The sequence below is a fragment of the Hypoxylon trugodes genome (assembly GCF_022578975.1).
Source record: "Hypoxylon trugodes strain CBS 135444 unplaced genomic scaffold F4822scaffold_5, whole genome shotgun sequence".
In the NCBI taxonomy this organism is placed as follows: Eukaryota; Fungi; Ascomycota; class Sordariomycetes; order Xylariales; family Hypoxylaceae; genus Hypoxylon; species Hypoxylon trugodes.
In genome coordinates, this window is record NW_026250020.1 from 2,571,758 (window position 1) to 2,597,500 (window position 25,743).

Sequence of the window (25,743 nt, forward strand, 5' to 3'; positions counted from 1 at the left end):
TCCTTTGGAGAAAAGGAACATCTGGGGGGGAAGGGTGTGTGGTTTAAGGACCTGAGATTTTAAGGCGCAGTTCACATTCAATGAGCTTTCAGAACTCATTGGAAAGCCATTGCACCACTATACAGGGAGGCCCAACCGGGAATTGTTGCGTAGGTCGCCAGCCATAGCTTATAGCCCTGTAATTACTTAGTGGCTCGTAATGTTCAACAGCGATGGTTTCGTGCCCCTTATTCGATGGTACTAGTGTGGTAAGTGGTAAATGGGAAATCTAGCGCAAAGAATGTCATTTGGCTATTTTCTGTTCGCAGTGAAGGAAAAAGCGAATAGTGAATTGTGGTTGGGTAAAAAGGTAAATGGGTTAAGTGGGTTAGCATGGACAAGATGGGACAAGTAAGAAATGGATGTTGACGAACGTCGTTCCTCGCAGTAGCGCCGACTGTAGTGGAAAGAGCGGTTACAGCCTAGGATTGGCCAGTTGTCGGCAAGGGGGTCCCTAAGCCGGATGGATGATTGGTTCTAATGCATTTACTAAGGCTTGGCGCGGCGGTAAAAAAGAGTGACGAGACAATTCGTTGGTAGATAGATGCAAGGGTCAAAACTTTAGAATAGCGATTCGACATAACAACAGCCTCTCTTTTTTTCTTTCTTTAATTCCTCTCAAATACCAATTCCTTGAAACAAAAGAAGGCATGAATTGACAATGGATCATAATGTAATGCATTACGCTTCCTATATTGTTTTATACTAATTCATACCTAATAAACTCGTAAAGCATTATACAACAATTACTTAGGTACCTGGGTATTTACCTTAGGTACGTACCTGAACACTTGCACCACTTACATGAACTTACAGGGCATGGTCAGGTACGGTACCTCCCTAAGATACCTGGATACCTAGCACCATGTACCTAATCCTTCTGTTCTCTCTCCACTATCCGTTCTCCACGATGGAATAATCCCAACCTAACCCACCCCATTCTTTCAGGGGTGATCCAACCCATAACCTAGCAGCCCGTCCAACCCAGCTACGAAAAAGGGTATTTTTCTTCAAAAGGTTGAAGCTGACCATAAGAAGTCATAAGCTACCATGACCATAAACCCCACTACATAGATACCTAAAGCAAGATCAACATCCCATGTGCACACGGCACGCACGCATATCACACACACATTACATTAGGTAGATAGTACATCAGACGTCGTGGCTCTCGTTTCCTCACCGATGGGTACCAGCATCCTATCCGCGTTACCTCACGTGTGGTACGCGCTTCTTCTCTTCTCTACTCCTCCCCTCTCTCTTGCGCACTTAACCTTGAATTAGGGGGGAAATGTTAGGAGACACCACAGTTCAATGCCGTGTTGCCGATGCTAGATAATCGTCAACTCTGACGAGATGTATCTGTAGTTGAAATAGGAATGGTTACGAAGTAAAAGAGGTAGTTCAAGAGCGCGAGGTTGGAAAGATGGGGAAAGTTGAGGCTGGTAGCAGCTGGAACCCAAGCTCGATCAGGAAAGATAGTCAGATCCAGATATGCATAATATATTGCTTCATTGCGATGAACACGCAAGCTAGTTATGTAGTGCATGAATCAAGTAGAAGCAAGATCTCGTAGGTACATGACTTAGATAGATAGCCAGATGAATATGTCAAAGCGACACGGGATGGCATTAGATGGCATACCATCTGAGCATATTATTAGGAGCCTATCGTCACATCGGATTCCGGGAATCCTAGCAAAACCATTATAAGGACAATGTATTATTTTTTCTTCCTTATGCCGATAACGTCAGCCGCCTGTTTATCCCAACAGCTTAGAAACTAACTCATGTACATAGGGCCATGCAGATCTTCAGCAACCTACTAAAAGACATAAGACATACATACTTACACACGTGTTGTTGAGAGGTTCATAACCGACATCCGTCGAGAAAGCTGGGGATTCTTGTATTACATGTTCTATGCTCGCACAACTTCTTAAACACTTTATGTGAAATCCCTCATAGGCAGTTTACCAGGAACACTCGTATTCTCAAGCCATGTGTACAACCCGATACCTGGGATCGGTTCGGGGGTTGCAGGTATGGTGTCGCGCATTAGGAACATTTCTGATGTCGACCCCGCAGAGGTCGCGGCCAAAGCGACCTTCTTCACAAGTTCTTACATGTATGGAAATTGTATGAAAGCATGTCGGTATATCCAGTCAACGAGTTAACTGGATAGGTAGACTGACCTACCCACCTGAATACCTATTATAGTAGGTACATGAAATAACTCATGTTTCATTCCCGTCAAGTAGCAGCCTCATTTCGTAGCTAGGCGTTCCGATCACGCATTCTCCTCACCTCTTCAGTCCCTTGCATATTGTCATACCCCAAGATACGATGCAGACCAGGGGCTGCCCTGATATTTATCGAATGATCACCCCCCATTTCCCCTCTAAATCTCTTCATCGTAGTCGGGATTGCCATCTACCCTCCATATCGAGAGAACCAACTTGGTAATGGAATACCAACGGTGTAGACGAGTTATATAAACGAAATGATCGATACCACCTTAGTATATTGCAAGGCTGCAAGGCTCTCTCAGGTTGAGGCCTCTTCTAAGCTGTGATATGTCCGTGCGACTTCACCCTGTTCCATGCGTCAGCTCGATTGGTAGCCAACGACAACACCTTATAATTTCTTAAACATGCCGAAGTCGCTGTGCCTCGCTGCCGTAGTAGCGGTTGACGCGTTGACATAATTACTGAAAGGATCGTAGTAACCTTTAATAACCAACTTCATGCTAAGAAAAAGCAATTGCAACACCTATATAATTAGTATTGTACCACGTTCTCTGAGGGAATAAGCCACGCTTTTCAAGGATATAAGCGACGGACCACGGGAAGGACACGGGACGGGAACATTGATGCGTCCCGTCCCGGTTTCTTATCAGACCATGCGGATAGACTATTCGTCTTGTGTTGTTACGAATTGCTACTTACTCGGGTAGATACCAAGGTTATGAGGCATAGATTTACATAACGCGATCGAGAATGTGATCGTCTTAGGTGAGCATCTTAAGAGTTCGTTGACGATTCAACCCCCGCGTCTGTGATGACTTTCAAGAAAGACTTGATTTACAAAAACAGCCTATCTACACCATGAAAATGGATAAGATGTGCATCGAACCTCACCCTTGCTTGAGTATCACATGCGGGGGGAAAGCTCCGGGCTCCGGGCACTCGTCACGACTATCTCGCAGCCAGCGCGCATCTTATCAGCCAACTACCTACCCACCAGCCCACCTACTTAATCTATGTAAGTAAGGTAGATGATTGTATCGATAATACTTAGTAAGTCGGCCTCACAACGATCGAGCTCTCCGCCTTTACTCCGCTTATAGCTGAACTTGTCTCATATACGGAGGCTGAGTCTGCTGACCTTGCGCCGATCCGGTCAAGGGTAAGCTTAAAGACCGTAATAGGTTGCGTTTCTGCCCATTAATGATAGAGAGCTCTATTAGCGCGAGATAATGGGCGCCACGCCGGTCACAGAATTACCAGTAAGACGAACAAGGTGATCCGGTGGATGTGGGGTACAGATCTCGCCGTCCGTTCCAGCTCACTCAGCCAGAACAACTTCCGTCTTTGCACTTTTGCCCCTCGTCATCGTATTGCCCAACTGTGTGTCTCGACTCTTATCACGGAAACCTAATGGCCCAAAACAGGTAGTCGAGTACCAAACGAGACCGATCCACGAAAGCTTTCGAGGGTGCTCCGGCGGTCAAGGGCCAACCAAGAAAACGACAAATCATAGTCGATCACTAGAGAACGCCATCCACCGATTGGTGGTTTGCATTACCTCCCACGCAGCAGCGGCCATCCCCCAACCCATCTCCATCCCTCTCGTGAAGAAACTCAACAAGACAACACCGGGTTCTTGGGATAGCTTCTGCCCCTCATATGCAGTTGATAATAACTGCCCAACTCTCCACCTTGACTCCATTCTCGTGAGTCACCTGTCAACAGCGCATACACCGACACGTCCGCCCACACACACACGTCCATACACACTCAAGCATAGTGACGTGCCCGTACCGAGTTGTCGTTTTTCTGTATGTGTGTATGTATGTGTGCACCCCCACCCCTCATCGAGCAATGTAGCAAAATAGCAATGGCACAACATCGTATAGCATCATAACCAAGTTAGGGTAAGGGTTTTCTCTCCCTTCCTTGCTAGTCTAACCGCTTGCTTGAATGAGGAATAAGCTAGTGGTTCCGGATGTTGGCGTGCGGCGCGTAGCGTGATGCTATTAAATGTGATGTGCCCATGTCCGTCAACGACCGGGCCGTCTGCATACTTGGACGATCATCACAAAACCCTAATGTCAATAAAGTTATTCGAGATTTACATATTAGGAAAGATGAAAAAAAAAAAGTTCCAAAATGGATCACCGCGCTAATCCCGAAAATGTGTGAAGACGTTGTAAGACGTTGATGCTAAGGTGGTTAGAGTCAGACCTCCTCTATCTTAGACATTTGGGGGTTGAAGTGTAGACTTTTGTCATTAAGATCCCAACAGAATAGATATTTCACTGGTTAATTCAAGACACAATTACTTGTTTAATATTTGACTTCTAAAGAGTTTAGTGATTCGATATAAATTACATTCTTCCGATTAACCCCAATACAAGCGAAATATCATAACACCTATCACCGCTCCCAATAAGAACTTATTTAGTCTTCCAATTACAAACATAAATCACAAGCTGGGCATCCATAAATGCATTACGTGACGTGACCAATTGACAATAGAACCAAGAAAAAAGAGACTTCGTGCCACTGCAAACGATATTTAATTATTATCCAATGGTATCACCGCAACCCGAATACCCGGGTTCACTTTCCACCATCGCTTCCCCATCGCTCCTGCCCCTCCGTGATTTCCATTCGTTCAAAGTGCCCAATCCGGCAACTCCAGTTTCGTCACCGGTCCATCATCCCCCCCAACATGTGTAATCGCCTTGCTAAGTTCTCCTTCCGTCGAATCAAATCACCTTGTTGCATCATTCACCGCCAGACAAATTTCTGCATCTGAATCTGCATCTTGCATTTCGGGTCAAACTCCACTTTCTCAACTAAAACTTTCTGCTTCACGGCACACAGCAACACACAACAAGTTTCTGAAATCTAACACATGAACCCTGCTCCGGAAAAGCCTCTGGGTACTGCGGAAATCCTCCACTTGCTGCCTTTCTGCCCCTCCTTCAAGCATCCATAGCTAACTTGCTACCCCTCATCCATCCACAGTAGCATAGCATAGCACAAACAACAAACACACTTCAAACCATTCCCGAATAAAAATTCAACTGAACTGAACAGACTGACAAATCATTCTTCCTCATTGTCCTTCCCATCCTCCATAATGTTTGACCAAGTTGGTTGACACGTAACGTATTCCCAGTGATACCAAAAGGGGTGGTTGTAATTGTGATTGTAGTGATGGGGCAGTGTAGTGGCGGCGTAACCAGGCGCAAGGCAAGACAAACCAATATTATTGTTCTCCTTACGAGCCATGGTGTAAGTATGTAGTAAGTGTGCAACGTTTGGGTAAATGCCTAGTAAGGCAAGGCAAATGTGTAAGACCGAGTCTTCACCGTATCGTAGTCGATGTAGATGTGGCGCGGGGCGAATGCCATCTGCGGCGCCGCGCCAGCCATCCTCACCAACCAACCAACCATCATCCTTCCGTCTTGCCTTATTAGGGAATGACTCATTATAATGAGTTCTCGGTGATGGGCGTTGGTGCTAGTGCTGATAGGTGGTGGTATTGGGGGTATCATAATAGGGTATCATGGGTATTAATTCGTATCGTGTCGTTCCATTTCGTGTCATCGTAAAATAAACATTGCTTCGTAAAATTGTTTCCAAAATATCTATTCGGCGACGTAGTTAGTAGGCTGTGCAGGCCAATAGGTGTTACCGAGGAAGGTGACTCACCATTAATAAACTGTATCCGCGTTCTAGGAGTGGTCGCTTCATTCACCAGCCTCGGCGATGGCGTCGAGATGCGCTTGCTTGCTTTTGGGTGTGCTCTTCTTCGACGAGCCGCCACTGCCACGGCGTTGGCGCTTGAGTTGTTGTCTTCGGCGCTCCTTCTCGTTGAGCAGGAACTTGACTGCTTCACGTTGCACTGCCATTTGCTGTTCGCGTTGGATTCTTAGCATCTCGGCGGCGTCCTCGGCAACTGCTGTCGGTGACGTGGGTGTCGTGCTGCCCGCACTAGATACGCTGTGCGCGTCATCCTCGAAGCCGTCGCAGGGGAATAGATCGTCGTCGGAGAGGTATGAAGACGCGCGTTGGTACGGTTGTTCTTGCTCTTCGTTGGTGAGCGAGGATCGCTGCGGCCACGAGGGGAACGCGCAGCTGGCGCTGTAGTCTCGCGAGGAGAATAGGTAGCTGTTGGTGGGGATCTCCATCGGTTGAGCTGGGGAGCTCATGGAGCTGTAGGAGCCGTATGGGCTGTACATTTTGTTCGTATTTGATTTCGCTTGTACTAATAACTCGCTTCGTCCAAATATGTGATTCCTAGTCGGTGTTCGTGTACCGTGCAGATCGCGTTGCGAAAGTCAGTAGTATGCGTGTAGTAGTGAGTCGACGATCGTGACGCAGTAGCAGTAGTAGCAGTAATGTCAAGTAGCTTGAAGAAATTCAAGTGGAGTTGAAGAACTGGGATGGACGAGGTGGATTATTATGTATTACTGCTCTATGGCTAATGGTAAATTATCTGGGGTATCAGACAAGGGAGAACGGAGGCATGGGACGGGAGCGCATGGGATGGCCATGAGAACATATATATACCGGAAAGGGTGTGTGGTAGCTTGGTAATGGTGGTGGTAGCGGTGGCCGTGAATCATCACCGCACGGAGGCAACAGTACAAACTGACTTGTTACATGCCCTACTAAGTACCTTGGTATTTTTTCCAGTTTCCCCGTTCTTCGCTTTTCACCCCCCCACGTTGCAGTGAAAGATCCTGGCAGACCGCCTGTCATGGATGCGGGTTGCGAGAAAGGGGGTGTGGCCGGGAGGTAGGGAATGGGTGTTAACACCTAGTCAGCCTAGACCGCCTTAACAGGAGTCAGCTTTGAAACCCATTTGTATTATTGTATTTCCTGTATTTCCTAAGCCCTGGCCCTGTCCATCCTACCTGCCTGCCCATCATCCAGGCGGTCTTGCAATCCCCGAGTGCGGTCCTACCAATCATTTCCTCCCAAAAAGTAACGGATAGGACACCGCTAAAATAAGACCTACTTTTTTTGTATTCCCAATTACGGACGTACCAGAGCAAAGGAGGCCCGGAATCTGTAAGTATGTATGTACGACATTGCTGGCAACACGCCGTTGGGCTTTCTTCTCTTTCTTCCCTGATGCTTCGTTTGCATTCCCCACAAGCCTATAGCAGCCAGCGTAGAAGGAAAAGATTCAGGGCAGCCACTGAATCGCGGCCAGAGAAGACAGATTTGCACACTTACCAGACCGCGGGAAACGCCCCATGCAGAAACAACAAGCACTGGAGCCAGGATCCCGGCGAGCAGGGCTTCATGGATCCGTGGGAAATCATGACGATCAGGGTTCGACAAGTGTCCCACATTGGATTGTCTTATCCGACTGCCGCGGCCGGGTCTATCTCCCGCTTGCCTAAGCATCCAAGCGCGCATCCAGCATCCTAGGTTAGTTAGCTTCGTATCCAGGTTACAAGCCCTCATTACCGAGGGTTAGGTACCTACGGAGTAAATACGTATCGTACGTATCGGCTCTCAGGTTACAGTAAGCTCGTAACCCGTTCACGGTTCTGGGAAGCTGGGGAGAACAAGAAAGCGGGGAGTCGTACAAGACAACCGGAGGTTAATATGGTACATCTTTATTGAGTATTATTGTGCGTATATTGTATATTGTCAGAAGTATCACGTAGCAATACCAGCTTCGGTTGATTACTGGTGAGTAAAGTAATATACTACACACAATGCTACAAGAACAAAATTATTCCTACTACAGCAGGATGCAAAATTCCTTGGCTTCCGACATCAGTAATAACCATAAATCGCAACGTGGTAATGGCAATCAGTTGCCGAAACTCGCAGGTTCATTCGTGAATGGCTACGGGGCGTTAATTGCAGAATGGAATCCTGCTCTGCCGAGCCACCGTTTTGCTTTCGCTTTCGGGTTACGATAGCAGTAGGAAGGGGTAAAGGAGTTAAGGAGGAGCCGGAGTGAGGTGTGAGAATCCGTCACACATGTATCGTATGTACGTACATTGTACTTTGTAATAGACGGAATAGCAGGTTTTTTCTTACTATTCCAGTCACCACATGACACCCCAATTTAGTGACGAAGGAGGCGTTCCTTTGGTCCCTTTTGGTTGGCCCTCGGGCAGCTATTCACCTCGGGCACGATTGTTAAAACGGGGAGAGGTTCCCACGTCCGTTCCGTTGGCTTGCATTGATTGCTTCATTTGCAAACCGCTAAATTTTCAATAATAGCCGATGTTCTGAATCCATTCCCCCCTTGGTCATTATTGTGTTTTTTTATTATTATTTCCAACCAGGTATTATTATTTTTGCTTTCTATTCCCCCTGTGTGCCGTCCGAGCGTCGGCTTATTTCAAAAAGAAAAGAAAAAAAGGTAGCACTCCCTCGGGATTCGATTGCAATTTCGTTTTCATTTTGGGGTTAGACGGGAATGGTTGAAAGGGAAAACAGGTAATAGTTTGCCGTTGCGTTACTTTTTTCCCTTCTTCGATTCCCATGCTTCCTGGCGATGGCATTGATGACGATGACGACGGTTGGTCGTATCGAGCAATTACGCTTCTGCTCCTCTCGCAACTGGCTGCCCTCCCTCCCTCGGTCCCTACGCCACGATGGCAGTCAGCAAAGCAAGCTTCGGCGGCTTAGCAACGAAGCTATGGATTTTGCTTGCTACCTAACGGCCTTATTTGACCAACGGGGTGACCCAAAGGTGAGTTGGCTGACCGCAACATGTCTTTTCCTCTTCGTTGTATTGGCCAATACCGGCATTTCTCCTGACCGCCTGCCCAAAGCTCGACTCGTATAGGTGGGATTTCAAGTCTAACATGCCCTCGGCGTTTGATTTTCTGCCTAAAAATATGTACGTGCGTAAGAAATCCCAAATCCCCAAAAGGTCAAGATCCCGTAATCGTCGGGACCGTTTTACGATACATCCTGACTCAGACGTAATATGTCACACAACGGCCGGATTTTTGACCCTGTCACTAGGATATTCTGGAAATATCAAATGTGTGCGCGAACGCGCGAATGTACCTGTACCTACATGGCAGTGTAGATGTTGGTGGGCAGCCATGTTCCATTCATAGAATATTTGTATCTATATCCGTACCAAAAGGATCGGAATCTCATCCCACACACAAAAGTGGCGCTTACTCTCTTACCTATTCCTCCAATCCAAGCATTTTATTGCTATTTCGGGTTTTGATTGATGCGCGACTTTGGTGCTTACCTCCTACAATGCGAGATACAAACATGACTGCTTGCTTGATGTAGGATTATTGTTTGCTATTATCTCACGGTCATGTTGTCGAGCTTCCCCTTTTCATGATAATATCCGGATCTAGTTTTGGTTGTCGATGTTAAGTCGCTCGCACAATTGCGACCACTGCTGCTACATTGAATCTATCAACCTCCCATTCATAGGTAAGTCGGTTATTCGGGGCCGTGCCTTGATAGGCAGTCAACATATTGAATATGGAGAAACGTCGACCATGTCGTACACACACGCGTGTACACATGGGGAAAACTGGAGAGAATAAAGGTAGCTGCTGTGTCATAGGCGTGTTCGCTGCATGTTACCGCTTCAACTATAGTGTTCGCCTACCAGAACCCAGGTAACGACCATACAAACAAAGTTGATAGGGTTACAGTGAAAGGTGTTCTAGAAAGAAGACTGCGAACGTTTCGGGTCCACGCTGACCGCCTCGTATTGCAGCTACCGGTACCAGTAGGGAAAAAAGATGGAGTTTCCAGTCATCGCCTAGACGCTCCAGTATTCCGAACAAGACCAACCAGTCAGTGATGGGATCAACAACTGGACCTTGCCCACCATGTCACCCCAGATTTCAATGCGGATTTTCCGAAAAGTCTAGACAAGCAGACAAGACGGCGTCGAGCACACCGCGACCGAAGCGGTCCGGAAGCGGCTTAGCTAGGCATTAATTTGGCCTACTATGGACTATAATGGGCTATAATGGGCTATGGGGAAGGCTAGATTGTTTTGCTTCCTGAGAAACTATTGTGTAGATAGCAGAAAAATAGTTGTAGATCCTCGCCCGATTCAAGATTCCCGTACGACTCGCGAAATCCCGCCGCAACGTTTCGTGTCGAGTCGACGCGACGCCGCGAGGGCACTTAAAATCATTTAGGACGGCTAGTTTCGTTGGAATGCTCAACCGAAATTTTGACCGAGGCCAACGAATAAGATCAAATAAAGAAGGTGCAGTGCCGCACTTCTAGCTCCCGAGGCTCATCAAACCTCCTTCGGTTCGTTGTCCAGTAGTTTCGAGTCGCACCGGTGGAATGACGATTCCTACGACTATTGGCGATCTGGACGAGCCACCCATTGCGCTATGATGGCTATGTGTCATGGACACCATGAACGCCATGAACGCAAAAGAGCCATACACGAGACGAAGTCAGGGAGTTGTCGGAGGCCATCTACCATCCATCAACTAAAGCCCGCATGCACCCGACCAACAACCATCTTGCCGGATTCACGAGGGGAAGACTCATAAATCTGTTTTGCCATGTACGACGCGAATCGTGAGGCACTTACGAGACTATAGGATGCCTCCTTGACGATCAACTTAATTATTATTCAGATTGGGTGGCTACCTACATATGTTACATCCTCACAGCTGTAACTTGTAAGAGCTTCGGTATTTCGGATGATTCCAAATTGACAGCTTGTGAATTTGTTTGAACTCTTCCTATCTCTCCGAAAAGATATCGAGTACTTTTTTTTTCTTGTTAAACTACCAGATTCGTCTTTATTGCCTATTCTGGACAACCCGGGATATATCCTATTTAGCACTTGCTATGATGGGTAAAGGCCAAGCCGTAAATACCTAGGTAAATGGTGATTAGGATATACTGCTAGGCTATTGGGTGGTAAACCCTACAAGTGAAATAAATAAAAACGAAATACACGAAATGATCTCTTGTCCTTTCACATCTCAAAACGATGTCTCATATCTCAAGGAGGATCACGTCTATCTTAATACCCTTGCCCCAGCCTAGCAGGTGACAGCTCCCATTCCCATTCCTTCGTCACCCTAAATAGAGTTATTATTACTACATTGTCACGATTTTAGCTACTGGAGCACCCCCACAAAGTGAGGTACATATGTAGATGGAGGATGGGGGATGGAGGATGGGGGCAAAGGGAGGGGGGATGATCCACGATGGGATGGGGAATACAAGACACAATGGCGATGAAAGGAACCCCACGCTTCGGAGTTTCTCTGTGTTACCCTCCTCCATGGATATCTTAGTCAGTTGAACGGGTTTCCGATGTCAGGATCCTAGATATCCATGATCCATACATGAATAAGTCCGGAAACCGGCAACACGCATGCCGAAGTTTCTAGGGGCACATGGAGATTTCTCGACATGTTCAAAAATTTTCCATCAAGAAAAATAAATTCCGTTGAATTACCTAGGTAGATGATCCTATTACCACAACATTGCATCACGGTCGGACAAATCGGACTCTTTTCGAAAATACAAGCATTTCGGTCGGCACATAAAACATTATATGAAAAATAAAGAAATTGCCGAAACAATAACGAAGCCACGACGTCATTCTTCTATCTTCTCGTGTCCTCGTGTGCTCTTTTTTTTTTTTCACTTGGCTAATATACTCACCTTAATTGAACCTGTGGGAGACATGCAGAAATCGGGCCTTGACATGACGGCCCGTACGTAGCCGGCTGTGGAGAAGTAGCCGGTATCGTAAAGAGCATACGTAGATGTTATATAGGATATATTATAATATGTTAATTAGACGAGAGAAGAAATAAAAGACACTAAAAGCCATCTACGTTATAGCGCATACTCCGAAGGTCCGATATTGCCGCCGCCAAGAGTCACGAACCGAGTGGTGGAGTTTTCGCGTACGGGGTACCTAGATGAAGCCGCCATGAATTCTGCCGCTTCGTTACAACAATACAACAATGCCAAAGTTTTCCCCGGATTCGTAAGAGACAAGTCCCGAGTGGGAAAAGCAAAAATGATGTGGAAGCACAGATTTCTCCAAGATTATATTGTCATGTACGGTTATTGTGTTATTAATCCGGGGCAAAGTCTTGGGGAGCTACAACAGCTAAGATGTGTTACTGCCGTGTTCGCAGCACTGTAGTATTTGACGAATACAATTTGAACAAGATGGAACATCATGTTGCCACACACACTATACGCAACTCAACTCCGGCACGACTCCAGACATCAAGTTCAGTAAGCAGCAACACGGAGTTCATTCAACAGCCGGTGGTTTAAGACAAATTAGCTGTTGTAGAACGAAACGCCTTCGACACGGGTTGCCCTAAGCAGCAACTTTTTCTGTCTATCTTCTGCTTCTGGCATATGCTGTACTTGGCCAACAAAAACAGTTGCTTTACACGTTGATCATCTACTACACAATTTGTGTTCCTGACGGGTATGAAAATCCCATCACCAATTGTGAAAGTAACTCTCTAGCCCTAGGCCCTATTATACACACCCTCGTCAAGTCAACGATCTACGCCAAGCATCAGTGCAAACTAAGCGCGGCCGAATCACATCTCTATTATAGCCAACCCTTACTTGATATAGGTGATAAGATCGACGGATTGGCCTTGATGGACAGAGTCTGGAATGTGTCGCGACCACGAAAGAAGTCGTGTGGACGTGTGTTGCACCGCGCACAACCCATTCTAGAGTGGGCGATACATAGATAAAATTCCCTAAGAAGCAATGAAAGCTAGGAAGAGGGTGTAGCCACCCTACCATTTCCCCATCACCATCACCTACGATGTGCCGCTCGCTTAAGAAGTCTCGAAGCTAGGGCAATTCTTTTCGTCTACATTCTGCAATTTCAAAAGAGGAGAAAAGAAGAATCGCAAAGACCAAATTGGTTCTTTTTTCCTGTGACCGCTACATCTCGGAGAAAATCTGTACGGTTCGATGGTTGCAAAGTTGCAACCCCCCGCAGGACCGCCTCCCCCGAAAGCGCATTGAGGCCCAATGCCATTGTTGAAGAAATGCGCATCGAACAGGGGCAACACAGCAGTAGCAGTAGCAGTAGTCGTAGCTACACCAGCGTATGTTCGTTGTTCAAAATTCCCAACAACCCCCTGTTTTGAACGACGCACGGGCGTCATTGTCGTTGTCGTGGGCGCATCACAGACAAGTTTGACAGGCCCATTGCAGGTTTTTATATGCACACTTACATCTACCTCAAACCTAAGGCGATAATATTCCAATTATGACTGGTTAGTTCATCTGCTCGTCTACATGTCTAGTTTTCTATCTTGATTCTGCTTCGTAGAAAGGGGCGCTTCCGCTGCAGCAAGGAACCATGGACAAGTGTGTATGTGTTATAGTGTCTGGTTATATTACGTTCACGGTCCTATATCCGACGAAGCAAAGCAAGCTTAGGTAGGTAGGTAGCTGCAGCCCAGACAGACGTGGCACGCCGCCCGCGGCCACGATGGCTTCAAACACCGATTTTGATTTGCGCGAAACGCAGCGCGGAAGCAAAAACCTAGTACCAAGCATCGAACTAACCTTTCATCGTCGTCGCAATCGGCGCTATGGTATGTATGCGACGCAACTTGTGTAATTGAATCACACACTCCTGTTCGGACACGTTCGCTCGTCTTGAAGCACAAGGAATGAGGTAGGTAAGTCAATGAAGCACCCATTGACCAATCAACCCGGGGGTATATCGCAAATGGACGCCGAGGACGGAGATGGCTTCGCGATATCGATAGATACTTACACAGATACCTATAGGGGCGTCGGGGCGTCGCGTGTGGATTAGCAACGATGAAGTAATGGTTGGCAACAAATTGCGCCGCTATCACATCTCGGAAAGTGATAACCCCGGTGATTGAGGCGTTCCATCTTCCCTTTATGCTTATATGCTAGCGGCCGAGATAACTGCGAGTCAGGTAGGTAGATGGCGCTCAGATCGTGATCTGATTAGCTACGATGCGATATTTAACTCCGAAATGTGTGTGATGTGATGGATGTGACGAGTTCTACTAGCCAAGGAAGCGCACATGACTGTAGAGGTACTAACCACCCAACCACCTCCTTTACGGACCGCCGAACCGCAGAGAGACAATCTTGTGTTACTCCACTTGAGGCCGAGCTTCTTTCCATATCTGGCTGTTAAATAAGACTCGTCAGCAACCCTTATAATACCGTCTATTATGGAGAATAGTTATCCAGGATTGGCCGATTTAGAGATCGCTTAAGCATTGCCGAACCATTAAGCTTACATTGCGTGATAAAAAGGACTTAAGCTTAAAGGGAACGTTACGCGCCTACTGATACAGGGAAGTTTTATATCCCATATTATAGCCTCCATGCATATATACCTAGGTAAGAATGTGATTAGGGAAGCTGACTTTAATATCGCCAGGCTTGTCTTCAGCCTTGTGACCTTCTATATCTAGCCAATAGCACCCACCCCATGTGAGACTCTTGTTCTGAGATAGGTTAGGAAGGCATGTGATAATATCACCATTCGCAGTGAGAGTTATATCGACAATGAGCCATAATCCGACTCAGTACTGAGTTGGATGATAAGGTCATCAGGACTGCCGTATTGTATAAGCGATTGCTTAGAAAGCCTCAGCACTCGTCTAGATACATCTATAAATGCACTCGCTTCGAGTAGAAAAGCTGGATGCGATCGTGTCCAATCAAGCACAATGTAGGCCGAGAGTATTGGGAACGGCCGAATGCAGAGCCCTTGCATTTAATACGATCTCCAAATTATAGTTAATTAGAATGATTCGCATTGTGTAATGAGGTCTATAGGCTATGATGGACCTGCCGTTTATGGACATCTGATAGGGTCAACATCTAGTCGTCTATGCAAGGGCGACAGCGAGCTTCTAGATGACGACCACTCCCATGCTCAAGTCTATATCAGGTATGCATCCAATTTATAAGACTATTACAATTGGTCGTCAATCAAGGGGCTAGATATCTTGTTTTATGTGAGTTGTCGTTTCAGGAGTTCCGGTTTAATCGTGATACATTCGATGGAGTAATCTCCTAAGAGACTATTGTCGGCGTCTCTCCCTACATAGTTATATGAGCTCATCGATTTGTCCGGGTTCTACATTCCTTCAATGAAGATAGACTATACTATCATGACATTCACCCAATTTCTCAACCCCTAGCCGTCGCCGTCGCACTAGGAAGCGTATTAACGACCAGTCCAGAGCTCACCCTACCCGAATCTCGGGGCCCAGAAAATCATGAGCTCACATAAAGCCTTCACAATGATGAGCTGACTTCCTTGTTATAAGTTAACATGGGCTATCCCTTGTACAACTGCTGTCTTATAAAGCATTCGCATGATGGGCGAGTCGACTTCTCAGATGGAAACGAAGGGTGAATAAGTCAGTCATAAATCCCCTGACTTCGAAGCAAACGGTTCTAACCCAAGTTCAGAGAATATTACTATATCTTTCATCACTACAAATAGAAATAGAAACAAACATATGTAGTATCACCACCGTCCAAGTGTAGCCTTCGTATCAGGCATTTCGAAGCGCCTTCTGTAGGCGGTTGGGGATGTGCTCTCCCAAGACGGAAGTTGGATTGTCCGTACGGTCGATTCTGTTTCTCTCGTAAGTAGATAAGGACGAGTGTCGTATGTTCTTTACTTTGACGCAATTATATGGACCTGCTGAGGGCTAGACATGAATTCAGCAAGAGATCAATTGCTCGCCTGTTCTATCGTCATAAGGGGTTGGGAAGGGTGTATGCTCGAAGAGCATCTTAACGTCTTTGGTTTAGCGTGGTCATTTAAGGGCCTGACGACTGTTCTCAGGAGTAATCTATGGCAAATGGACTCAATTTTCAGACACCTCGTTGTTTAACTGAGTGGTCTTGCACCTCGACTATTCATCACAGAGGACGGTCAATAGACTGAATATGTAGCTCAAACATGAAATTCTAGAGAGCACGAGTGCGTACTTGTTAGGATACGCAAGTATTATTGCAAATATCTTCCTAAATTGGACGTAGATACTCTGCGATAGTAAAAGGATGTATACCTCCCTATACGCAGACACCCCCCCCCAAAGTACCCCCATTACAATCTCTCGTATATCTTGTCAAGCCATTAAACAATACATAATATAGCCAAGCTCATCTTAAATCATACACCTGATAAGTTGAACTCCTTTACTGCCCCTATCCATTCAATGACCTACAATCAGCGTCAATATCCAACAGACTCCCTCCTAGACCTCAATATTAGACTTACTTCCCACCGCTACCCCCTCCTTGATTCGTAGCTGAAGAGTGTTTCCGCCCAGAAGAGTAGTAGTACTGGGGTTCACTATCCCCACGACTACTCTGATCAGGCATGTGTACCAGTGGGGCGTAGTATGGCTCCTCACAAGGCCAGGCCGTGATGAATGCTCCGTCTCTTGAAGCTTCAGCCGCATCACTAGCCGTCCAAGTGTACGAAGAAGAGGCTGAAGATGAAGCTGAGTGCGTCGTCGAGGTGTTAGATTGGCTGCATTGGATAGGAGTAGACGTGGTCGTGGTGGGTCGGGGGCGTGACGACTTGGGCTTGGACTTCGTGGCGTGAGGCATCGTAACTGGACCTAATAGGGTCTTAGGTCTTAGCTCGTACGTAGTCGTCAAGTAAGATCTCCAAGTTGACAATAGGTAGAATCTATATGAAGTAAAGAGATGCCGAGAAGGGTATATAGCCGCTAGTTTAGATGGTATGTTTCAAGTTGTAATGAAATGTTTGAAGAAAACCTTCAGGCGAAGACCATATAAATTCGTTAAATTAGAAGGACTGCTCTAAGCAAGGAGAAAAGAGGGAGACTTATATGTAAATGCAACTCGCCATTTTCCTCCATATGCAAGTCGTCAGTGCTAAGGAAAGAGAAACAATCATCGTTCCGTTCACAGGGCATGACAAGATTCACCGAAGCAGGATCCGGCAGATTGGTTCCATACCGTAGCCACGTCGTTACTACCTCGTACCCACGAACTACGTGCGTACCCTATGACATATGGCAATACAATAATCATGAATAATTTTAACCAGTTTCAATATATCTGTGAGACCGAACGGCGTGCTGAATCTCGCAGGATCCTCAGTGCGGTATCCGATCTCCTGGATCATGATCACAGCACAGCGAGGGGTTCATGGGGGTTAAGTAGGACGGAGCCTCGCATATTGACAAGACCTTGAGAATAGATAATCAGTACCAAGCCTTGGACAAGGCCCACCGCGGGAGGCAGCCAGAAATAGAACATAGCATTGATGCGAAGGAAAGCAGGGAAAGAGGACCCATCGGAGAGAGACAGGTACACGGAAATGTTGAACCCAAGGTTTAGCAACTGTGCGACGGGACACCTCGTTCGGAGCTGACGTGAAAGAATGACAACGGACAGCTAACGTCACACCAACCAGAGACTTACAGACCCGGGGGTTCGGACGTGGCCAATCACGTAGGCTATGGGGAATTGCGGCTACTCTGCTTGCCGAACTCCAAGACACTCGCCATGAACAAGAGGGCGTGTTCGTGATCAATGGTGAAGGTCCCCAGCGTGGAAATAGTTGTGTAGCCATATGCGAGAAGAGCCAATGTGTAGGAATAAAATTCGATCTTAACGCAATCCCTGTTCACATTCAGAATTCCAAGTCATGAAAAGCTGCTTGATTACTTCATAAATTCATCGGGTCCCAGCGTCAAGCACTTAGGTAACCTATCCACCTAGATAGCCAATAGTTCGCCAGCTTCCGAAACATCTCTGAGCAGCATTACCACTTGCTAATTCTCCTCCATGCGTCTGAAGGCGTATTCGAGACCTAGTAGGACAGACGAATGGACCTTGCACGAGGTAGCTGAGGAAGGGTTGATGCTTTTACAGCACATAGAGACCGTGTTTACGCCTTAGCTGGTTCCTTGTCCTTGCCATCTTCTTCGCCTTCAAGAGCGGGCATGTCGTCATCGTCGGAGTCATCTTCCTCCTCCTCGCCGCCAGTAGGGAGATCACCACCGCCAAGCTTGGAGAAGTCAATGCCGCTAAAGTCGCCACCACCTGTAACTCGAGCGTTAGTTTTGTTGATTAATATAGAGATACCGAAGCGCATAAATCATAGCACTAGGTTAATTGATTACGTACCCATACCTCCCATGCCTGGCATGCCACCTATTAAAATAATGTGTTAGCGTGAAATTCCCGAACATTAAATGTTAAGGGTCCTTTTCACATGTTGTGAAATCCATGAGAAGGCCACGTGTGAATTAGGAAAGGGCTTCACATACCCATGCCACCGAATTGGGAGAAGTCATCCTCAGGCGCTTCGTTCTGCTCATCCTCATCGACCCACTTGTCGAAGTCAGTCTTGAGGAACTGAACCTTCTTGGACTCCTTAAGGAGTCGCGGCCAGTATTCTTCGTTGAGGTCCTTCTTGCGAAGCTTCAGCTCGACATTGCGGGCAGTGTGATGGGTCTTGCTCTCCGCGGGGTCGATCTCAGCGTAGAAAGTAAGGTCTAGGTGGTACGTTCTCTTGAGAGTGTCGGAATGACCGGTGAAAGTAAGGGTCGTAGGCTGAAGGTCAAGCTTCAGGTTCTCCTTAGGAACATCGGGAACCGAGATGGTGAGGTAGATGAAGTTCTTTTCGGGGTCGGTGTTAGAGGAGCGCTGAGCCCATAGAACTGTGAATAATATTGTTAGCTTATATCTACTTCAATAGCTTGGAAAACTTATGCGAATGAGGGGATAATTGTTTATAGTATATGCTATGGTGATTTTATCCGTATCGTAAAGCTATAGGGTGTAAATGTTGATGGGTGTGAGCTTACCTTCGGGGGTGACTTGTGCCATGATGTTGGCGGAAGTGGGATATTTTTCGGTGGCGGGTAGTTGTTTAAGGTGGGAGAGAGGGAGAGGGGAGGATAGCAACAAAGTGCTAGAATACACAGACGAATGTTAATGTAGGTGATTAAAGGTAGGCGTGAGCAAACACTTGGGGGTATTTTCCGTTCTCCAAATTGGTGTGAAGAAAAATGGAAGAAGGAGCGGTGGAATGAAAAATCGCAAAATATGAGGCTGTTCCAAAAGCTTAATGATGCACCCCTCCGATGAACATCGAACCAGCACGAAAGCGGCGGAAGCAGCAACAGGGCTGGGTTTTTGGCAAGGGGGGGTAGGTGCCTAGGTCATTGCTAATTTAGTGGGAACTCGCACTGTAAGAAAGTTGAGAAGGCAAAGAGATTAACCCAATCGGGACAACGGCCGTCACAATGTCCCTGTATGTCGTACCTTCGTATCCCCATCAATTAGGTGGAAGGACTCAACTAGGTGCATATTCTGGAATGACAGGTCAATAAATCCATTTGACAAGAAGCTTCTACTAGTATTACATGTGGCGGGTAGGTACATTACGGTATTGATAACAACAGCATTCACCGTCTTCAGATGCCTACATGGGAAAACGGAATATCGAAAAAGAACAATGAAGAAAAGCAAACGCCGAGATGACTGCATATATAGAGGGCTGAAGAATTTTAGAAGCCTTACGTAGGTTCCAAAGTCTCGGATTTTATCTGCAAGAATAATATTGAAGTTACATTCACCGATACAATACCATGCAAGTAATACAGGATTTGGGAATAGTGAAGCAACCTATTTACAAATCTCTGGATTATTCATATTAAATATTTTCATGTGAATTAAATTTATTCTCGGTTGATGGAAGTGATGTGGATGTTGATCAAATGATTACTTCTTGCCGTCGTGGCAGAACGTTCAAAGCTGAGTTATATTAGTTGTAAGTAACGTCCCGCTATCCTATGAAACCCTATAGAATGTAAGATAGACTTTCTACCTGCATGTTTATTCGCCTAGATATATGTACATATGTATAAGCTGTTGGAGATAAATTACATAAGCTGTACGTAGAAAGTCAAACCTTGCTACCAAATGCTTAATAAGTGGATTTGCTCTTGCACCGTGCTAGAGATACGGTTTGGCACTTAGCGGGGTTAGGCTGTTCCTGAATCCGCATCCCTCCTTGTCAGCCCGCCAGGCCGCTGCTCGCCCAGACCAACGTCATTTAGATCGCATTAACCTGCATTACCCTATTATCCATCTCTCTATTATTCCATCAGGTCCACTAGATCCAACCACTACTCTACCTACATGTAGATTTGGTATACAGCTACCCTTATTGAATTGAGGGTGCTCTGCCAGATCCTAATACAAGGCTCCCCGGTAGGAGCCGCCCTCATTGAAGCTTCATCCAACCCAACCAAGTCGAATTATATCTCCTGATCTCCTAATATACCCCCTAACACCGCTTCTCCCAAGATGGAGAGCCTCAAATCGCTCTTCGTCAAGCCGGATCCCAATGCCCAGGTAAGCTTCTATCACCCTAATCACCCCCTCGCAACTGTTTAATGGTACTAACCGAATCTTAAAAAAAGATGCGAAAATGCAACGCCCTAATCCGCTCCAACATCCGCAAACTCGACCGCGACATCAGCCAAGTCAAACAAGTCGAAATCAAGACCAAAAACCTAATCGTCCAAGCCGATCGCCGGGGACAGCGCAACCCGCAACAAGCACGGCAAGCCCAACGCGAAGCGCGTGATTTCGCGCGCGAACTGCTACGAGCGCGCCGGACATCGCAAAGATTAGTTACGTCGAAGGCGCAGCTTGCGTCCGTGCAGATGCAGGTCAATGAAGCGTTTGCGGTGCGCAAGATCGAGGGGAGTATTCGCGCTTCGGTGGGTGTTATGAAGGATGTAAATGCACTTGTGAGGCTGCCACAGCTTGCGGGCACGATGCGGGAGTTGAGTGTTGAGTTGATGAAGGCTGGTGTTATTGAGGAGATGGTGGGCGAGAGTCTGCCGGTTGATGATATGCTTGAGGATGAAGAGGAAGAGGCTGAGGGTGAGGTTGATAAGGTGCTTGGTGAAATATTGAAGGGCAAGATGGATAAGGCGGGACAGACGCCTGCGGAGGTGCCGGCGCAGCCAGAACCAGAGCCTGTTGCGGCGCAGAGATTGGACGAGGAAGAGGAAGACCAGGAGGCCATGATGGATCAGATGAGGAACAGATTGGAAGCTTTGAGAAGCTAGACCAGCGAAGAAGATGGACGAGTCGTTGTTTGAAGTCTATCTACTAGATACTTTGGGAAGAAACAACCTTACTGTTCTTGAGTCATAATTCGTATCGGCGTTACGGAGTAGCATCTACCGGGTTACGATCACGATCATCATCATCAACATCATCGTTATTGCTATCATTGTCGGATTGGGTAGGCAACAGTACTTAGTATTCAGATCATGATGTTTTCTCGAAGCAAGAACAGACGGCCAGGACGCTCGCGTATATACAATTACTAAGTTCGATGTCTATCTAGAATTAGATTTTATACATGGATCGGCGCTTTTTACTATTTTATCACGGGGCCTATAATAGTTTGGCTCATTTTTGTTTATTATAAATGTTGTCTGTGATATCTCATCGTATCGATATATCCAGGGATATAGTCGATTACGATATAGTAACAGAGAATGTTCAGAATGCAATTCTGTTATCTCAACACTTTATACAGACCGCAGTAACGCTCCTATTCATCTCAAACTCCACCTAGGTGTAGTAGATGAAAGGCCATCCTGCGCTTGGTCCTCGGCCGTCCAATCCCAACTCGTCGCCGTGAACACATGCTTCGCCAACCCCTCTGTTCCCAGACCATTCTCAAAACGCAGCCGTTGATCACCCGCAATAGACCGCGTAAATCGGAACGGCTTCTCTTTCTTGTTTTCAGCGTCAGATGGCATCCAAGCTGCGACTGAACGATGGTTCTTCCATGCGTTCCTATTGATCGGGATAAAATTCGCGGATAGCAGACTATGTATGAAGTCTAGAATGGGGAGTATGCGTGTACGGAGTCCGCAGTTGGTGTGGTTTTTGTCGATTTGGTAGCTGGGACATTGTCGTAAGGTGGATAGGAGAGAATCGATCTGTAGTAACGAGGTGTCGGCGATGGAGTCTAGAGATCCCGGTGAGAAGTCGACGAGGAACATCAGGTTTTTGTTGGCGAGGAACTTAAACATCTCGCCTAACTGGTATGAGTCGCAGGCCGCGCTTGAGTCGTAGCCGAGTTTACACTGTCGCGCTCGCGACGTGTATAATGTAAGGAAATGTCGCTGTACTGAGGCGATTGTGTTTAGGATACATTGTCGCCGGTACTGAAGCTCCTCTAGTTTAGATGTTAATATGCGTCGGAATAGGGGATGTTGGGATTGTATAAAACTCACGTTCAAGGCCATCTTGCAAGTACCACCACGTAGCATCCGAAGCCTCATCATCTTCGGCGAAGGAACCCCATTTACAGGAGCCATTCATAATGATTTCCTTCGTGACAGCTTGAAACCTAGTAGGATGAGACAACAGCCACGATACTAAGATCTTCTGTCGCAAGACATCTTCATTATTGCGACTCATGACAGGTACCTCATCCCTAATGAGGTTACGATTCGTCGCGGGCCATTTCGGCTTCAGTGTGTTGATGACATACTTCGAGACCGGAACCGTACAATCGAAACGATCCGCCAATACCGCCAGCGTTGTCACAAACGACAGGGCGGCCTGCTTTGTGGTTACTTCTTTCTCATGAAGGATGCGCATAAGATCGGCAAATGCACCTTCACGGTGGGCGTAGTGTGTGGCTTGATCATCATCGCGAATTTCTATCCAGGGGAGGTCCTTCACGTCAGCGGCTTCGGGCTTGACATTTTTCAAGGATAGCGCGGCAAATGCGCCGGTAATATCCTTGGCTTCTTTGAAGCGACCGTCCGTAAGAAGTTTCTCAAAGTACTTGGACTGGCTCTTGAGTACCTTGAGGTTAACGCGGAAAGCTAGGCGTGCTTTTCTTTTTGGTGCAGGCTGTAATTCTCGGCTCGCCAGTCGTGATTGAGTAGCACGTGCGGATCGGATAGTGTCTTTAGAATTCTCAAAGATCACGTCAAGTATTATATCTCCATCTTCAACAATGTTGACCACTTCAGGGAGCGTCCCTGTAGGATTTGGTTCCGGCGCATCGGCGTCCGGAGCACGGGGTGAGTCGTCCATTCGGCTTGTCTCCCGTGTGAGGCAATACCCTAAAGATGCAGATGTCCGAGGTGGTCATCAGTTCTAAACTCCTCGCCAATGCCAAATTCCGAGAATACCTGGCCTAAATTCGTCTTATCCCGATACTGATCAGATAGTAATAAAATCAGTATGGGAATTTGAGATCGAATATAAATAGCATTCAATTATTCTCCATATTTTAGTTGAGAAATACCTAGGTAGTATAGGAAATGACGTTCATTCCGTGCTGCCCAAAGCTTACAGCGATTAGTGTGAAAACCCCAGGTCCAATCATTTGCATCATTTCATCTCATTATAGGTACCTACCAAAGATATAGGCATTCTCAATGTGTATACAAACTTTTGCTATTCTATCATTCATATTTACCATTAACCAATTATCTATCCTATCGTTCCAAATGGCCCAATTAATGGTTTCAACCTTCAAAGAGGAAGATTTCTAAAGCGGCCCTTACGTTTAGCGGGATTACTCGATCTCCGAGCCCACGCGGCCGAGCGGTCCGCTGCGCTCCAGTTGATAACTCACTGCACTACCCCCCATCTTTAGCAAAAAAATATCACAGCCTTTTCAGGTAGACCTTCCTAAGCCTCCGGCTTGTCTGTGACATCCTTCACTCCGTCTGCTCCATGGCTCGGGCCAACTGTTTCGGGCACTGGATCAGCCGCGCTCTTCTTCGGCTTCAAGAACGGCCAGTGACCCTTAACCTCACGGTATCTCAAGACGCCAAATGAGGCCATGACGAAGATCCAATAAACGTTATATGAGATAACGGAGCCGTAGGTAGCCGAGTTAGTCCATCCGAGGATGGCGTTAAAGATACCCCAACCACCCTCGCCTCCATTTAACTCCGGGCTGCAGCACTGTGGCGAACAATTAGTAAGTTGCAAGACAATAATCAGAATCGGGTCACATACGTTTACGTGCCAGACACTCTTGTCAATGTCATAAGATCCCGGACCATCTCCCAGTTCGGCAGCATCACCACCGATGATGTTGTTCCACTGTTGGTTTTCAAGGTACCAGACAGCACGCGAGAAGAGACCCGCGCCTACTAGGTATAGCAGACATGTGGAAGCAATCAAGAAATACTGCAATTTAGCACCAGCACCTCCCCTGATACGAGTTAGCGAATCGCAGTAATCAATAATCACACACGAATACTCACTTGTATAAGAAGTATCCTACAATACCCCCAGCAATCAGCCCCACAACAACAGGAAGCGGGAAAGCCTTGGCCGGCGCACTGAACGAGACACCAGCGACGAAAACAATCGCCTCGATACCCTCACGCAACACAGTGATGAACGGGAGGAAGAACATGGCGTATTTCTCTGCATAACGCTTGAACCAGCCGGGTTGGAACCACCTTTTCCGACCGGCAGTGGCTTCAGGGGCTTCGAGGGACTTGGCAAGCTTGACGCGCCATTTCTCCTGCATCTTGCCGACGCGGAGGAGAGCAACGCCCATGATGCTAATAATGACTGCCGCGACGAGGGCGAATGCACCCTCGTAGTTGTACTCGTTAAGCGACCATTTGTCTGTGCCTAGTTTGTAAAAGGCGCCGATGAGGCCGGCGGCGACTATAAGACAAAGACCGAACCCAGTTGCGACTCCGATCCATACCTAGTGGTCCAGTTGTTAATTGACCTACGTCCTATCCATGATTACGGATGAAAATGGAGACATGGAATAAGGATGAAAGGGGCTGTTCTTACTTGCTTGACGAGTGTCTTATACACCTTCTCATCCCGATTAGGTCCATCGAGGGTCTGCTTGAGAAAAGCTAGCAAGACAGAGACGATAACGACACACTCGAGTGTCTCTCGAAATACGACGAGAAACACCGGGACGGCGAAGACATCTTCTGCCGCCATGGTGAAGGTGAGGATGAAGGTGACAGCTGAGATAATCCAAGCAAAATCTCGATTCCCTCAAGGCCAAGTTAATAAGGAATTGGGGAACGGGTTTCGGTGTGGTAGTATGGAAAAAATAGGGCGAATTATCTGTTGATCTGATAAATACAATCAGATAATCTTTTATGTGGGGCGCAGTATGGGGGGTGGTATCAGTATGTCTGTGTGTTTGTGTGTGACTCGGTTATACTTGAAAAATTGACGATGATGCTTGAGGGTACGGTACAGCAGCCGTGGAGGGGGGCGTTTCTTGTTGCTTGGACCGTCGACCGCCGATCACGGGAAGATGAAAGAAATCTGGACCATCGGATGGAATGATGCTTTGTTCAGCTTTAACTAGTGATCTCATCTATCGGGTGAGACCAAGTTCAGCTCGTATTTCCTAACTAAGGAGCTAA

At 46.8% G+C, this 25,743-nt stretch overlaps 6 protein-coding genes across 6 annotated transcripts; 1 reads left to right on the forward strand and 5 right to left on the reverse strand.

Annotated features, from left to right (window-relative positions):
- Positions 1-5,758: 5,758 nt before the first annotated feature.
- Positions 5,759-6,645, reverse strand: F4822DRAFT_262704 (uncharacterized protein). The gene is made up of 2 exons (XM_051454600.1): positions 5,984-6,645; positions 5,759-5,919 (listed from the first exon to the last, which is right to left on the reverse strand). Exon 1 carries the CDS (start codon positions 6,511-6,513, stop codon positions 6,022-6,024), a length of 492 nt encoding a protein of 163 aa, XP_051314714.1. The 5' UTR covers positions 6,514-6,645; the 3' UTR covers positions 5,759-5,919; positions 5,984-6,021.
- Positions 6,646-16,208: 9,563 nt separating this feature from the next.
- Positions 16,209-17,184, reverse strand: F4822DRAFT_263031 (uncharacterized protein). Its single transcript, XM_051454602.1, has 2 exons — positions 16,563-17,184; positions 16,209-16,505 (listed from the first exon to the last, which is right to left on the reverse strand). Exons 1-2 carry the CDS (start codon positions 16,895-16,897, stop codon positions 16,490-16,492), a joined length of 351 nt encoding a protein of 116 aa, XP_051314715.1. The 5' UTR covers positions 16,898-17,184; the 3' UTR covers positions 16,209-16,489.
- An 866-nt stretch (positions 17,185-18,050) lies between these two features.
- On the reverse strand, positions 18,051-19,478 carry F4822DRAFT_263023 (HSP20-like chaperone). The gene is made up of 4 exons (XM_051454601.1): positions 19,132-19,478; positions 18,592-18,984; positions 18,449-18,475; positions 18,051-18,364 (listed from the first exon to the last, which is right to left on the reverse strand). The coding sequence occupies exons 1-4, from the start codon at positions 19,151-19,153 to the stop codon at positions 18,210-18,212; spliced, it is 597 nt and encodes a 198-aa protein (XP_051314716.1). The 5' UTR covers positions 19,154-19,478; the 3' UTR covers positions 18,051-18,209.
- A 730-nt stretch (positions 19,479-20,208) lies between these two features.
- F4822DRAFT_263110 (Snf7 family protein) lies at positions 20,209-21,749 on the forward strand. Its single transcript, XM_051454604.1, has 2 exons — positions 20,209-20,686; positions 20,755-21,749. Exons 1-2 carry the CDS (start codon positions 20,639-20,641, stop codon positions 21,409-21,411), a joined length of 705 nt encoding a protein of 234 aa, XP_051314717.1. The 5' UTR covers positions 20,209-20,638; the 3' UTR covers positions 21,412-21,749.
- Position 21,750: 1 nt separating this feature from the next.
- F4822DRAFT_263107 (uncharacterized protein) lies at positions 21,751-23,711 on the reverse strand. Its single transcript, XM_051454603.1, has 2 exons — positions 22,597-23,711; positions 21,751-22,538 (listed from the first exon to the last, which is right to left on the reverse strand). The coding sequence occupies exons 1-2, from the start codon at positions 23,408-23,410 to the stop codon at positions 21,910-21,912; spliced, it is 1,443 nt and encodes a 480-aa protein (XP_051314718.1). The 5' UTR covers positions 23,411-23,711; the 3' UTR covers positions 21,751-21,909.
- F4822DRAFT_263115 (iron permease FTR1) lies at positions 23,695-25,417 on the reverse strand. The gene is made up of 5 exons (XM_051454605.1): positions 25,148-25,417; positions 24,598-25,055; positions 24,347-24,545; positions 23,958-24,292; positions 23,695-23,870 (listed from the first exon to the last, which is right to left on the reverse strand). The coding sequence occupies exons 1-4, from the start codon at positions 25,304-25,306 to the stop codon at positions 24,014-24,016; spliced, it is 1,095 nt and encodes a 364-aa protein (XP_051314719.1). The 5' UTR covers positions 25,307-25,417; the 3' UTR covers positions 23,695-23,870; positions 23,958-24,013.
- Positions 25,418-25,743: the final 326 nt, after the last annotated feature.

Coding starts and splice junctions, on each gene's coding strand:
- F4822DRAFT_262704 (XM_051454600.1), bottom strand. CDS start 6,513: ATGTACAGCCCATACGGCTCCTACAGCTCCATGAGCTCCCCAGCTCAA.
- F4822DRAFT_263031 (XM_051454602.1), bottom strand. CDS start 16,897: ATGCCTCACGCCACGAAGTCCAAGCCCAAGTCGTCACGCCCCCGACCC.
- F4822DRAFT_263023 (XM_051454601.1), bottom strand. CDS start 19,153: ATGGCACAAGTCACCCCCGAAG. Junction 18,985..19,131: donor GGCACAAGTCACCCCCGAAG/GTAAGCTCACAC, acceptor TATTATTCACAG/TTCTATGGGCTCAGCGCTCC. Junction 18,476..18,591: donor CTCCCAATTCGGTGGCATGG/GTATGTGAAGCC, acceptor TTATTTTAATAG/GTGGCATGCCAGGCATGGGA.
- F4822DRAFT_263110 (XM_051454604.1), top strand. CDS start 20,639: ATGGAGAGCCTCAAATCGCTCTTCGTCAAGCCGGATCCCAATGCCCAG. Junction 20,687..20,754: donor AGCCGGATCCCAATGCCCAG/GTAAGCTTCTAT, acceptor TCTTAAAAAAAG/ATGCGAAAATGCAACGCCCT.
- F4822DRAFT_263107 (XM_051454603.1), bottom strand. CDS start 23,410: ATGGACGACTCACCCCGTGCTCCGGACGCCGATGCGCCGGAACCAAAT. Junction 22,539..22,596: donor CTTGCAAGATGGCCTTGAAC/GTGAGTTTTATA, acceptor CATCTAAACTAG/AGGAGCTTCAGTACCGGCGA.
- F4822DRAFT_263115 (XM_051454605.1), bottom strand. CDS start 25,306: ATGGCGGCAGAAGATGTCTTCGCCGTCCCGGTGTTTCTCGTCGTATTT. Junction 25,056..25,147: donor ATAAGACACTCGTCAAGCAA/GTAAGAACAGCC, acceptor CTGGACCACTAG/GTATGGATCGGAGTCGCAAC. Junction 24,546..24,597: donor GTAGGATACTTCTTATACAA/GTGAGTATTCGT, acceptor AACTCGTATCAG/GGGAGGTGCTGGTGCTAAAT.